This window comes from Pteropus alecto, unplaced genomic scaffold, assembly GCF_000325575.1.
Source record: "Pteropus alecto unplaced genomic scaffold, ASM32557v1 scaffold98, whole genome shotgun sequence".
NCBI lineage: Eukaryota > Metazoa > Chordata > Mammalia > Chiroptera > Pteropodidae > Pteropus > Pteropus alecto.
Window position 1 is genome coordinate 13,657,652 of NW_006443570.1, and position 14,770 is coordinate 13,672,421.

The window sequence follows — 14,770 nt, forward strand, 5'->3', positions numbered from 1 at the left end:
ATTTAGTCCTTTTTCTCTCACCACTATTTGTAAATCCATAATCAGGCTAACCCTCCTACTAAATTCTTTCTAAAACAATGCATCTTTTCTTTTCTGTAAATGTTGTTTGAAAAAAGAAATACGGTAAAAAAGAAATTTCAAACGGTGAGAATGGTTATACAGTGAAACGCAAGTCTCCTTTCCATCTTGACCCCTAGTTCCTGGACCGAAGGTTCTTAGCTTGGCTTAAGGACCGGAGTCTAAGAAGGGGTTTCTAGAGTAAAGTGAATTCCCTGCATGCATGATTTTGAATATACTCATAATTGTGCATTTTTGTGAGAAGAGGATCCAAACTTTTACTTGAGCCTCGAAAGGGTCTGTGCCTAAGAACTCCCGAGGCAGGATTTGCTGAAGGGACTAATGCGCCCGAGTAACTCGAAACGGGAGGGTAAAAATCTAGGAAAGAGTCGTCCCAGTATAAAAGCCTACCCTCATCCACCCAACTGCTGCCCCTTGGAAAGTACGTTCTCTCAAGAAGGGATCACTTCTCTTCCCAAGTTTTCTGCCTGCCGCATTCCTTCCCTCCAGCGCGTCGGCGTGCGCTGACGTCATGACGCCGCACACGCAGTCCCGCCCCTGCGGAGATCGGCGCTGGGACGGAACCCGGGTTTCTCTCAAACCCGGAATGTGAGGCCTTGGCCCGCTGTCCCTTGCACTCTATCCTGCTGTTTCTCCTGACCTGCGTCCGCTGCCGCTGTCCCACAGCTCGCCCCGGAGGCGCCAGGGCAGCCGTGCCCTTCTGCCGTGTGCCCCCGTGGCTGCCGCCACCCCTCCGAATCCTCCGGAGCCGCAGAGGAGTTCGCTACGGAGGGAGGCGGGGGCCTTCGGGAGGAGGAGGAGGCGGAGGAGGCGGAGGAGGAGGGAAGGAAGATGGCGGCCGTGGAACTAGAGTGGATCCCAGAGACTCTCTACAACACCGCCATCTCCGCTGTCGTGGACAACTATATCCGCTCCCGCCGAGACATCCGCTCCTTGCCGGAGAACATCCAGTTCGATGTTTACTACAAGGTACGGACCGTGGGCCTGCTCTCCGCTCTCCTGCCGCAGCCCGTGGGACCGCACCCCCTTCCACGTCTGCGAAACCCCCGCGGTTAACCCCTCACCCCTCGTAGCAGAGTCGCCTCCCCAGACGTCTGGTGCGGTCTCCGGGTTGCCAGTGTAGAAACACCTTATCTCCATATCCTCTATCTCTCAAGCTCTTGGACCCTGATTGGTGTCTCTACCTCCTAAGTCTTTCCCCGTTTTGGTGTTCCCTTCTACACTGTGGCCCCCTTGGGTAGGCCTTGCGTGGACTTTATTGCGCGCCTGTCCGACTCAGTTCTTCCCTTCTAGCCTGTCTCTTTGGTATATTTGCTGTTCTCTCTCCCTACTCGTGTCAGCATCGGCTGGACTTTTTGCTTTTCTTACTCCCTCCCCGCCCCCTTCCTACTTCGCTCGCCGCCCTCCTTCTCAAGTATTTTTTTCCTGCTTCGTGTTCCTTGGTTTCTGTTTTCTCATCCTATTTGGGAAGGAGTTGAGGAATTATTGGAAATAGTCGTGTACCTTATTCCCATAATCTTTATAGGTTTGGTTTTCATTTGTATTGGGAGTTGACTTAAGGATCTTAATATGGGAGTGGTGCTAAACTAATTGAAAGGGAAAAATTTTGAAAGAAAAGGTACTTTAGAATTTAAATTATGTTCATGTATTTGAAAGTTGCAGTCTTGCAGCATTCCTAAATCGCTCCCCCTCAAAAATCTGAACAAAAAAATCTTCAAGTCACTCTCCAAGGAGTTTCAAGGGTAAGAGTCTTTAGACGTGGACAATTTTTGCAGTGTTTAGAGAGGGAGGAGAACTTTATGGACTTGGACCCTCCCTTTTCCTCCCCCCCAACATTTGAATGTGAACAGTGGATTTATTATTCAGTTCTTGCCTTGAATTGGCGTGGATAACTCCTATTCTCCAGTAGCCACCCATACAAATTTTGACCAGAAGTAGAATAGGATTTATTTTTTAGATCTTAAATATTTTCTCTTGATTTGTAAATTGGCTGGGACAGTGTAAACTGATATTTAACAAATGTATATCTTCTTACATACGTATGGTGTTTTATGGCAGTTTTATTGGGAAAATTGCTCCTGCTTTCTTCACCCCAGAATAGTTTTTCAGAAAGCAGCTGACTTGCATTCTACTGAATCCAGCTGCTTTACACCAATTCTAAAAATTAAAATGTACCTCCCTCCCCGAATATTTAGAGAAGATTCATTTTGGTCATTCATTTTATTATTTGGAGGTGGGGGGAATAGAGAGAAGAAACCTTTCCAAATCCCTTTGAAACACTGACTTTTGTGTGTATCTAAGGAAATTTTTTGTATTTAAAATTCATTCCTTCCAGGAAACGATGGAGTTGTCTTTCTCAACCTGGGAAGCTGCAACTTTTGTATGTGTGCTGTGTCCATTTTATTAAATCATATGTAATCTAATACACTTTTTTTAAGAGAAAATCATTGGAAATTTAATCAAAGTACATTAGTAGTTGAATTCCCTCAAAATGCTTGGATGGATCTCTTCTAGTATCTTGATTCTAATTAAAGCTCTTCATTTGAAGATATATTATTAGTGAGTATGAACAGATGGTGCTTTTGCCACATTTTCTGTTTCACATAGTTCACAAAGTTTTAATTTTGCTTCTTTTTGGTATACTTTTACTCGTTAATAGTTTTATGTCTGTTGGAAGTAAGGCACTTAACTGCCAAGATAAAAAAAAGTATTTAATGTGTGCCTGGAATGGTGTTAATTGTTTTTACACGTTACCTTGTTTAATCCACATAGTTAAACTGTAAAGTGGAGTATAACCCTGTGTGAGATGAGAAAGTTAATTTAGTTAAGATCTCATGCCTAGTATTTAGTTCCTGTGGTCCTTGCTTTCTTGCTTGGAAAGATTTTGCATCTTAAGATAGTAGATTATTTTGATGAAAGACATTAAGAACTAATTTTCAGTTAGCTTTTATAGAAGTATAGTGAGAGTCCACTTCAGTCTTTAAATATAAAAAGGAACCTTTCTTGCTTTTATATACCGTATCAACACATAAGAAACTTTTTAAGCATTTAATACCATAGTAATATAAGATATTCATCCTGTGCCCAGTTTGTGAAAATTTAAAGGAGCTTACTGTTTACAGTTTTCTCCAATTTAGAGCCAAGGAGAAATTCATCCCTCCAGCAGTCTGAACTTTTATCAATAGGCATAGTCATAGACAAAATTATAGTATTTGTGGAACCAAAAATTCCCCCATCCCTCTTGATTTGTGTAGTCCAGTGTCACTGTTAATTTTTGTCAGTAACTTCAGATGTTGGTACAATCATGAAGCTTTAGGAGGTGTGATTGTGGAATGAATGGGAGGTAAAGAAGTAGGCATGTCGACTGCTCCCTAAGAGGGGGTGGGAGAGAGATGTTTATATGTACAAAGGGTAAAATGTGAAGGGATTTAAAAAAAAAAAAGACTGGAATACATTACAATATATTTATTGGCTGAATGGCATAAACCAAAATAGTGAGAAGTTGAATATACAAATGAGGTGGGAAATACCTTGTGAAGCTGTCCCTGAGCAGGAGCATTAATTAATGAGTCATGCCTCTTCCTTCACTGTGCATAAATTAAGGTATCAGTCTTCAGCTGGAGTTGGGAAAGAATACTTCTCTAAGATCAGATAGAGATGAGGACATAAAGTATCAACATAGGTGAATTTGCGAAGAATGGTTGTCATGAATAAGGAGATCATGCGCTGCTAGTAAGTGTGGGAGTGGTGGCTTTTATGTAGGAAGGTTGAACTGAAGTTGAAAATGTCCACAGACATGTGGGAAAGGAAGTTCATCTAAAAATCTGTTTTAAAAAAATTGGCAAATGGTATAGATGGTTCAGTAAAAATCAATACCCTACAAAATAATGTCTTTGAATTTGAATTATTTTTATCCAAGGACACTCAACCATTTAGATGTAGAAGTTGATAAGGTGACTAGAAGGAATTATATAATATATACCAAGTGAAAGTAAATAAAGGGAAGGGTTGGGTTCTTTAAAGAATGACGTGTATGATCTTTTCTTTCTATTTTAACTGCTGAGTGATATATTTTGTGTTCTGTTCCAATTAAAAATTTGTGATAGAGTTAAGTTTTGGCTGGATGAAGTGTTTCAGTAATGTGTGGTATTGTTTTCAGATGTAACTTAATGATTTTTTTATTATTTTAAGTCTCATATTGAAAACTATATAAATTCATGTCTGAATTAGCATTAGAGTTAGTCATATTTGACAGCCAAAGAGTTAATCATCTTTTCACATAAAGAACTCTTAGGATTAATAAATTGACAATGAAAACTTTATGGGGGGGGGGCTTAAAAGAACATAAATAGCTTGCCACTGTACCTTGATGAGACAGTAATGTGTTATAAATATGTCAGCTCATCTCATTTTAAGCTGTGAATTTATCACAATTTGAGTCAGACTCTCTGACTAAATATGAAGGAAACTGATAGGAGACTGATTAAATAAGAAGTTCATCTATAAGAATTAATTACATGAGACTTAATAGGCCATGGAGGTCTTGAAGATGCACAGTGTTTAGAAGAGATGTGCGTTATAAGACAGTTACATATTAGGAAACTACATGTTTTGAGATAGTATAGCATTGGCGCAAGAGAAATTGATGTATAGAACATAGTAGACAGTCTAGATAGAAACCAAAGCATTTTTAACAATTTAATATATGATAAAGTTATGAGACAGTGCTATCCTTTAAATAAATGGGGGAAACATCTAAAAATACCTTGGGCAACTGGCTATGGGGTAAAAGTTAGACCTCTACTTTTGGTATGTGGTCATACCAAAATGAATTCCAGGTGAATTAGAGATTTAAATAAGGCAAATGATATTATAAAAGTATTGGAATAAATTATTGGGTCAATATCTTGCAGTGGGAAATGACAAATTTCTTCTTTAAAGAAATTTTTATGGTAGTTTACAAATTTTTAAAATGCTAAACATTATAAAAATAAGTAATATAGTAAAGGTGAAGTCTTCTGTTACTCATCTTACCAACACTGGAATGCCATCTTGGCACGGAGATTTTTCTAAGCATGAAACCAAAATCCAGAAGGAAAAAAGAAATCCATACTTTTGAGTACATAAAAAATGGGGGGAAATTGTAAGCACATTTTAAAAACTGTGCAAATGACAACATTTGACAGATAAGGTGTGAATTTCCTAGTACAGAAAGATCTAATTAATGAGTACATAAAGGAAAACCAACTCATATCTGGAAGACCTGAACAGCCAGCGCATAGAAGAGGAAGATATGAATAACCAATAAACATGAAAAGATGTTCACCTGAGCAAATTAAAAATTCAATATCAAGCCAAGGCAATCATGAAGAAGAAAATCTGAAGGACTTATACCACCAAATATCAAGCTATGAGAATTAAGATAATATGGTATTGGCACATGGACAGATGAATAGGTCAGTGGAACAAAACGGACAATCCAAAACCAGACTGGTGTATAATACTGTCACTTGTTTTATGATAAAAGTGACACAGTGGTACAGTAGGGAAAAAAATGAAATAAATGGTGTCAGTCAATTAGGTATCCATATAGGAGAAAAAGTATCATGACATTATCTTACACTGTATACAGTAATCATTTTGAGATGAGTTGCTGATCTAAATGTGAAAAAGTTTTTTAGGAAAAAAGTTTTCACTCTCAGCAAAAGATTTATTAAATAGGATACAAAATGGGCTAAATATCATAATTTGATAAATTGACCATACTATGATCGAGAATATCTTTTCATCAAAAGATACCATTAAAAGAGTGAAAAGCCAAGCAGCAGAGTGGTAGGAGATACTTGAAGGGCGTATATCTGGCAAAGGACTCATCCTGCATCTAAAGAACTATAAGAAAATGAAAAATACCTCCCCCCTTTTTTTAAATGGGAAAAGAACTTGAATAGGCATCCAAAAAGAGGATATTCAAAAGACCAATCAAACTTTCGGAAAGGGGTTCAACCTTATTTTGTGTTTAGGGAAATTGTTGTCCTACTGTACATTCCTAAGAATGTCTAAATGAAAAAGGAAAAAGTGTTGATAAAAATATATTGCAGTCAAAACTCATACACTGTTAGTGGGAATGTAAATTGATAAACCATTTTGGATTATCTACTTAAACTGAATATATACATACCCTATAACCCAGTAGCATTATCTGCTAAAACTGAATATACACATACCCTATAACCTAGTAATTCCATTTCAAGATATATACATTTAAGAATGTTCATAGCAACACTATTTATAATAACCAAAAAATGGAAACTGTCCAAATGCCTATCAAGAGGAGAATTAAATATTTTCTGGAATAGTCATATAGTGGAATATTATGCAGTGAAAATGAATGAATGTACCTGTTTGAAATAATATGGTTGAATTTCACAAATGTCACAGGATTATAATCCAGAGGCCCCCAAACTTTCTCCCTTCACAGCACTTGATTCATGACACCCCTAGGACAAAAAGAAGCACCTAACAGTTTTGTTTATTAAGTAGTTAGATACAAACAACTTAATAATACTTATGTCCTAACAGCTTAAGAGACATTTAAAAATAATGCACAAAAAATGAAAGAAAAAACGTATTTTTCCTTCATTCTTAAATAGCCACAATTACTCAGTTATTTACTAGTGGGATATGTATATTTATTGGGTACAGTATAACTTCTCAAATCTGGCAATCATATTGGACACCTTCATTTTCTGTTCTCTGTTGATTTTGTACATTACTTTTTATAGCAACGACTGCAAGTGCAGCTTCACAAAGATAAAACATTAACGAAAGGAATATAGCAATCTAGTAGTTGGTATGGTATAATACAGGTATTAAATATTGTTTCTCAAATTTAAAATATCTTGCAGTGCCCCAGGGCACCTTGATGCAGTTTCCACAAAAACAAGCAAAATTAATAAAAAGTGTTGGAAGTCAGGAGAGGTTACCCTTGGAGGTTAGTGACTATGTAGGGATACGAAGGGAAAAGTCTGAGATTCTGATAATATTTGGATGTTGCTTACCTCTGTGTTCTCTTTTGAAATTTTTTTTGAGCTTTACATTTTAAATATGAGTTGTGTGCTCTGTATGTATGTTATACTTCAATAAAAAGGTTTAAAAAATAACATTCTTATTAGATTGTCAGTGTTTAAGGATTCAAAACACTTACACCCTTTAATCCACAATATCATTTAAAGTCTTTTTTTCCTTACAGGAATTCTTGTTGAGTGTGCCGAATATTCTATTCAGGAATGTGCAGTACAGTGTTGTTTATGATGCCCAAAATTGGAAACAACTATATGCTAATAAATTAGGAGTAGAATAGTATACTCTAGTTATATAGAATGTATATACTATGTACACTGGGATAGAAATGCCAGAGCACATCAGGTGGAGAGAATGAAAAGCTTGTTACAAAGTAGTATGAATAGCATACTCCTGTTTATTGATTATTTTTAAGTGGGAGAGTATGTGCTACATTTGTGTATGCATTAAAAAAAGAATGTAGAGGAACACAAAATTTTAATGGTGTTTACTCAAGGGGTAGGATCGCCATCATTTTTTACTTTGTTTATATTCTCTTTAATTTTTGGATTTTTATGACCATATATTATTTTGATATATTAAAAAAATATACTTGAATTGTTAATATCTGGGAAACAAAGTTGTAGTAAGAGTGGAATAACCTAAAAACCGATATTCTAAAGTATTTTCAATATGAATGAGAAATAACTCAGTAAGTGGTTTTTAAAAAGAAAATAAAATAATTCAGCTAATTAGTTAATTCACTAGCTAACCAAATCAAGAAACAGAAAGCTCATTCTCAAGAATAAGAATAAGAAAGAAAAATCCACCATAGATACAATAGTAAGGGAAAAAATAGCCCTTTAAATTGTAGAATAGCTTCTTTAAATGTAGAATAGCTTGTATTATTCCATGCTAATCCATCTGAAAGCATTACTTAAGTTATGTTTTTAGGAAAATACAAATGACCAAAGAGATAAGTTAATAGACAAAAAAAAAAACATGAAAGAAATTGAGAAATTATACTTCTCCCTTTGTCCATCTGCCTCCACCTTCAGTGTACAAACAAAAACTCTCACCAACTTTAGATATTCCTTGGGTATATTCAAAGAACAGTTGATGCTGCTGACATTTAACTTGTTTCAAACCAACAAATGCTTTCCAGTTAAACATTTTTTTAAAGGTCAACGCTGATACTTACATAACACTGATACCTAAACCTAAGATAGCAACAAAAAGAAAGTCTTTAAAAAACCTCTTTTGTGTATTGTGAGACAAAATTTCTAGATAAAATAAATAGGAAATGCAAATCTGTTCATATAAATTCACCATATTAATAAGACAAAAGAAAACTATCATCATAATATAAAAATCTAACATTTCTTCCATTAAACTTCTAGTAAGGATACACATTGACATTATAAACATACCTAAACAAAAGGTAATATATATACCTAAACAAAAATACTAAGTGGTAAAACACTTAAAGCATTCTGATTAAAATCAAGACTATAATGTATCTTTTATCAGTATCATTAAATCTTTTTAAGTAAAGACTTTCAGACATTTCTGGAACTGTATACAATATATTCAGCGTTCTTGAAGTGCTAACCAATGCACTTAGAATAAAGAAAAAGTCAGCAAAATCAACTGGAAAACTATAGCAATAAAATAATTCAGTAAAGGGGATGATTACATATTTATAATTAAAAATTCAATTATTTTTCTGTATGCAGTATAGGAAAGTATATATCTTACTCAAAATAACAGAAAACATGCCATGGAGTCAATCCAAAAAGGTGTACAGAAATCCAAAAGCTTTCAATATGTAGAAGAAACATTTTGTTCCTAGAATGGAAGATTCAGGGTTTTAGAGAGATGATTTCCCTCTAAATATATATTCAATGTAGACTTAAAATCTAAAGTATTCTGGAACGAGTAATAAAGCGTAATGGGGAAAAAAAGTTTGTAACTTAAGTAATGAAGGATTAAAGTTTATGAAACACTCAAAACTACTGCAGATCAATAGAGGACTGAAAAAAAGAAATGTTCCATTATACTACTAGTGATTTTCTCTAGATGGTAAAATTGAGTGTTTTTCTTCTTTATAAATTATTTTCTATATTTCTTATTTTTTCTAAAAACGTGTATGTAATTCTTATGAATTCAGAGTAAACAAATGTTTTAAAGTTAACTAGAATACAGAATGAGTTTTCTTACAGAGACGGAATGTGTTTTCTTATAACTATACTAACTCTATTGCCTCATGGATTTTCACCATAGATTGGTAGTGAAACTAAGAAGAGAAGCTGAGAAACTTACCAAATATAGAGGTCACTTATATATTTTGAGTTATATATGGCTGGTTATTGTTGTTAGATCTTATATTTAACTAGATTTTTTGACTTTCCATGTGTCATGGTAGCATCTTCCACCATTATCACAATTATTCTATCTTGAAAATTATACCATTGACCCATCAAGTGAGGGATAGAGTTAGATTATCTGGGTGCTAGATGTAAATTCATCCTTGTAACGATTGGAGAAAAATCTCTTTAATTTCTTTTTTAATGGATAGTAGACCTACCAATATCTTCATACGTGGACAGAATATTTAAACTTTAGTATAGGGTTATCCTCCCATTGGAATGTTAACTATCAATTTCTTGTGCACTGTAATAAAATGGACATGTTCACTTAACTTTTTGGCTTACCAATAAGCAAAGCACTTTGCCCTACAAAATATAAGTAATCATGTTGGTCAGTTGTATTTTTTTTAATGTATAACATAGAACAGGTGAGTATAGAGCAGCTGAGAATTTTTAATGTTAATCAAGAAATTTAAATGTTGGCTTTCAGAAGAAAGCATTTGTCTTCTAATTACCTAAGCATTATTTTAATTTACTCTTTTAAGATATGGCACTTGCTTTGATCCAAGAAATATAACCTAAGATCACAGTGCAGTCAAACAACAGATAGATAAAGGGCATTACATATGATATACAATATAATATAAGAATAAAGTAAAGGAATATCAAGTTATAGTCCAGAGTGAATTATTTCAAAGCTACATTTCAGATGACTTTTGAGATTAGAGAATGAGAATAAATGTATAAGTGAAGATAGCACATGTATATTAAACAAAATGAAGTATTCTTTTATTTTAAAGGTAGATGATATTTTTGTTTAGAGAGAAAGGATACATTCTTTTTTTAAAACTTTTTATTATGGAAAAAATTAAACACAAAAGTAGACAGAATAATGGATCTCCATGTGTCCATTGCCCAGCTTTAACAGCTACTAATTCTTGGCCAATACTAAATCTATTCTCCCACCATCATTCCCCTTATCTGTAGTATTTGGAAGCAAATCTAGACATATAGTGTCATCTGTAAATATTTTCTTAGCCACCATACTTTTATAACACTTAAGAAAAGTTAACAGTAATTTCTTAACATTATTAAACATTCATTGTTTAAATTTTCAATTATTTCACTTGTCAGATATGTATATATTTTAACAGTTTGAGTTAAGTTCCAGATAAGTTCTACACCTTGGCTGTTGGTTGATATATCTCTTAAGTCTCTCTTGATCATATCTTCCCTTTCCATTTGTTTTCACATCTTTACATTTTATTTGTTGAAGAAACAAGATCCTTTGTCGATGCTACAGCGTTTCCTGCAGTGTAGATTTCAGTGGTTAAAATATAAAACATTTTCGTTATCCCTTCTAGGTGTTTTAGCCTTTGTCTTTGTGGGGACTTCATTAGTTTCACTAATTTCAGGCCAGTTTTTAATGCCAGGTTCTGGGGTTGGGGGTCTGTAAATTGTCTACGTGGTATAAATTTGGACTGTATACTCGCATGTGTCTTAGGCTGGAGGTTTTAGTTTTTCACAGCAGACTTTGTGCTAGGGCTGTTGGAGATGTTCTGGACTGTTTTACTCCTGGCTTTAGGCAAGCAAGGATCTGCCTGGACTTCTCCCTATTTGATCTTTGCACTCTAGCCCAAAACCATTAAGAGATAAAACTATTGTTTTCCTTTCTTCCTGTCATTTTTGAGTTTGTGTCTTCTTAATTTTTGGCAGCTATGGAGTTTGTGCTCTTGGTTTTAAACTCAACTATTAACCCAAAAGTTATTTTATCCAGCATTTCCCTGCATTTGGAAAGGAGGAGGAAGATTTTCACATATGTAAGTGTAATCTGCCATATTGCCGGAGGCTACTCCCATCCCTCTTCAAAATTCAGCTGAAATTTTTCCTTGGAGTGGGTATTTTGTGTTTCTAAAACACTCTGCCTGCCTCCATTGTGAAATCCATGAACATTGTTTTCATGCTCAGACAGATTCTAAGTTTATTGAAGTCAGAGAACAATTCCTAATGACTGTATTGCTGTGGTCACCACCATATCTCCAATACCTAGCACAGTGCCTTACACTAACTATGCTCCTGATATTTAGTAAAATATTGTTAGTAAAAACAATAAATAGAATGTTCCTAGTTGTAGGATTCTTGGCTTTGATGTGAAAATCACAAAGATAAAGTAGATTCAGTAAGCTAAGAGTTTCATCTAATGAATATGCCAGGGTTACTAGGTAAAAGATTAGATGTTTAAAATAGGAAACACCTATTTTTGTATATAAATTTAAGCAGCTGTTATTTAGAATCTTTCTGATTTTTCCATTTAGATACTGGCACTTTATGTTCTTCATGACTAGCTTATTAAGTCTACATTCATGTTTGTTCTCAGTTTATTACATGAACACTGTTCTGTACAGACTACTGTAGAGACAGGAGGTATGACTGCCTAGTAAATATTTCTCTTTAAGGTGCTTACATTCTGTTTGGGAAGACAATGAGTAACAGTGTATGGAATCGAGGGTTTTCCCCTTAGTGTCAGATTCATCAGATGAATTTGGGAAGTTTCAGTAAATAATGGTAGAATAACTAAGTACTTGATTTTCATGATAATCTACAGAGTTGAGACTGTCTTGATTTTTTTTTTTCTTCTAAGGTACTGAGTTACATCCAAAGTAGATGGCTATCAAGTTGGATTATGCATTCAGAATATATTGAATGTGTACCTAACGCTAGGCACTGTGCTAGGTACTGGGGATATGGTGGTAACAATAGGTGTTTCCTATTTTAACATTGGTTACATAATAGAGTGCAGAGTGTAATGGAGTGATGTGTTTAAAAAATTAAAGTGAATGTGTGCATGCATATCTTGATGCTACTTAGTACGGGGGCAGGGGCAGGGCACAAATAATGTATCATGAGAAAGTATAGATGTGTTTAAAAAATTATTTAAGTGAATGTATGCATGCATATCTTGATGCTACTTAGTGCGGGGGCGGGGGCAGGGCACAAATAATGTATCATGAGAAAGTATAACAGAGAACAGAATTTATATTGGGCAGTTAAGTGATGCATTAGTTGAGACCATTAGGATGAGTTACAAATTAACCAGGTGAAGAATCATGATACTAGAGCTTCATGTGGAGACAGCAAGCAGCCTATGTGTGCAAAAGTCAAGTGCCATAGAGCTAAAAGAAAGCTAATGTGGCAGGAATGTTAGGGAATAAGGAAAAAAAAATGTTAAAAGATGAAGTTTGAAAGATAGGCTCAAGTCAAATGACTTTTAGAGATTTGTAGGCCACATTTTGGATTAAGTTCACCTCGAGGGTGCCATTGAAAGGTTTTAAAGAAAGAATGTGTGGACAATTGATCACAGAGGCACAAGAATGGTAATGTAGAGTCCAGGTCTACCATTTTATCGAATATCATTCTACATTTTTAAAAAACTTATGCATACGTAATGGTAGATATACAATTTAAAAACAAAAGTAGAATTATATTACTCAAACTTTCTGAAACTTGTTTTATGTATCATGGTAATTTTTCCTTGAAAACAACCCTTTTCATTTCTGAAGATTTTTGCTCTTTAGTGACTCTCAACAAGAGATTAACAGTTCCGGAATGTGAGTGAGCTATAGAAGTTTCATAGATTTGTATGTGTGACTCTTCTGTTATTCTTAGACCATAGTTTTGGATGTGATTTTTTAAATAACTTTTTCTAAACATTTCTAAATTTTTGTTTTAGGGAATTACCCTAGATTATGTGTATGCTAATTTGATGTTAAGACTAATAATGTTCACTCTTAGCCTGTGGTAATTTTGAATTGGTTTGGAAAGCAGACATGCCAGTTTAAAATCCTTTGGATTAAGGAAGGCTTTCATCCTCATGTTTATCTCCCAGAGTTCTCCGGATTTGAGGCTGTCTTGCATTTCCCTTGCAGTAGTTGCCTTCAGTTTTCTATAAGATCTTTACTTTAGCCTCTGAAAGCCCTTGCTTTTAAAACATCACCAGGAGTGTCACCTCTTTGTGTGTTAAAAATATCAACTCTTACACAAGTGTTACTAATATTTTAGTTTTGTTCTTTTTTGTTTATAGTATTTTATATTTATGGACATTTAAGATTGTTACATAATCACTTATTTATGATTTTCAGCTGTGATATAATGCTTAGAAAGGCAATGTGACCAGGTAGCTTTTGAAACTCATAAATGTGGAATTTTTATCTGTTATATTTTATCAGGAAGCATTTTTGTTTCCCTATTTTTATGCACTTTATTAACTATTTTTCTTCACCATTTTAAAGTGATTCTTTTATTATATGTTAATCTTTTACATGTACCTAAGTCTGCTTTTGAACTTTGTACTTTTTTCTGCTGATTGTTCTGTCTTCATACTTATACAGTATTGCTTTAATTGTATTTTTATTGTCTGTTTTCATACTGTTGAGAAGTAGTTTACCTATTTCTAAACATAAACTTGTTTTTCCTTACTTTCCTTAAGGTACCCATAACTACCCATAACTAAAAGTAATTGATACAGTTCTGTAATAGCTTCATTATTCAATGGATGCAGAATATAGTATTAAACACTGTAATAATGAACTAAGACAAATTTTTAAAAATCTTATATGAGAATCATTACCAAGGAACCTAGAGCCTCTTTTCTGTAAGCTCTGTTCTATAAGATGTATGAATATATAGAGATTAATATTTAAATCTATTATTTCTATAAAAATGTTAAAAATTTCCCATTATATGTAATTTTCAAGAAGCAGTGTAGTGTAAGATATTAAGAACATGGATGTAAGGACAGACTGCCTGGGGCCAGATTCTTACTTTGTTCGCCACTTCCTAATTGTGTGATTTTTGAGCAGGTTATTTAACTACACACCTCAGTTTTCTCATTGGTAGAAAGAATGAGTTACTTAGAAAAAGTACTTAGAACAGTGCCTGGCACATATAAGATCTCTGTAAGAATTAGATGCTATTTTTATTCTGGATCAGTATCCAAAAATTCCATTCGTAAAATGTGTAAATTTGTATTTTTGGATAAACCTGGTTATTTGAAGATGATTTCAAACAAATCATTATCTTCTCTCCAAAATTTAAATGTGAACCCATTTTTAGCAAGAAAAATTGAACAGCTGAGTAAAAAAAAAATGCTTCTGTTTGTTAATAGGGTACATTTACAATATTTTTACAGTTGTACCTAGGGTAGCTACTTTCCTAAATTTTTAGTTTCAAATCCCATTTAGTAGGATATATCACTTTTTAGTCAT

General features: G+C 34.3%; 1 protein-coding gene and 1 long non-coding RNA gene across 2 annotated transcripts in view; both read left to right on the plus strand.

Annotated features, from left to right (window-relative positions):
* The first annotated feature begins 601 nt into the window (after positions 1 to 601).
* The window catches only part of APPBP2 (amyloid beta precursor protein binding protein 2), a 47,608-nt gene continuing 33,439 nt past the window's right edge, over positions 602 to 14,770 (plus strand). The window contains exon 1 of the mRNA XM_006924910.3: positions 602 to 1,047. Within this exon, the coding sequence (XP_006924972.1) occupies positions 910 to 1,047 (138 nt within the window). The 5' untranslated portion in view covers positions 602 to 909. The remainder of the gene's footprint in view (positions 1,048 to 14,770) is intronic.
* LOC112473139 lies at positions 1,064 to 8,210 on the plus strand. The gene is made up of 2 exons (XR_003043923.1): positions 1,064 to 2,637; positions 3,682 to 8,210. It is a non-coding gene; the product is annotated as an uncharacterized LOC112473139 (long non-coding RNA).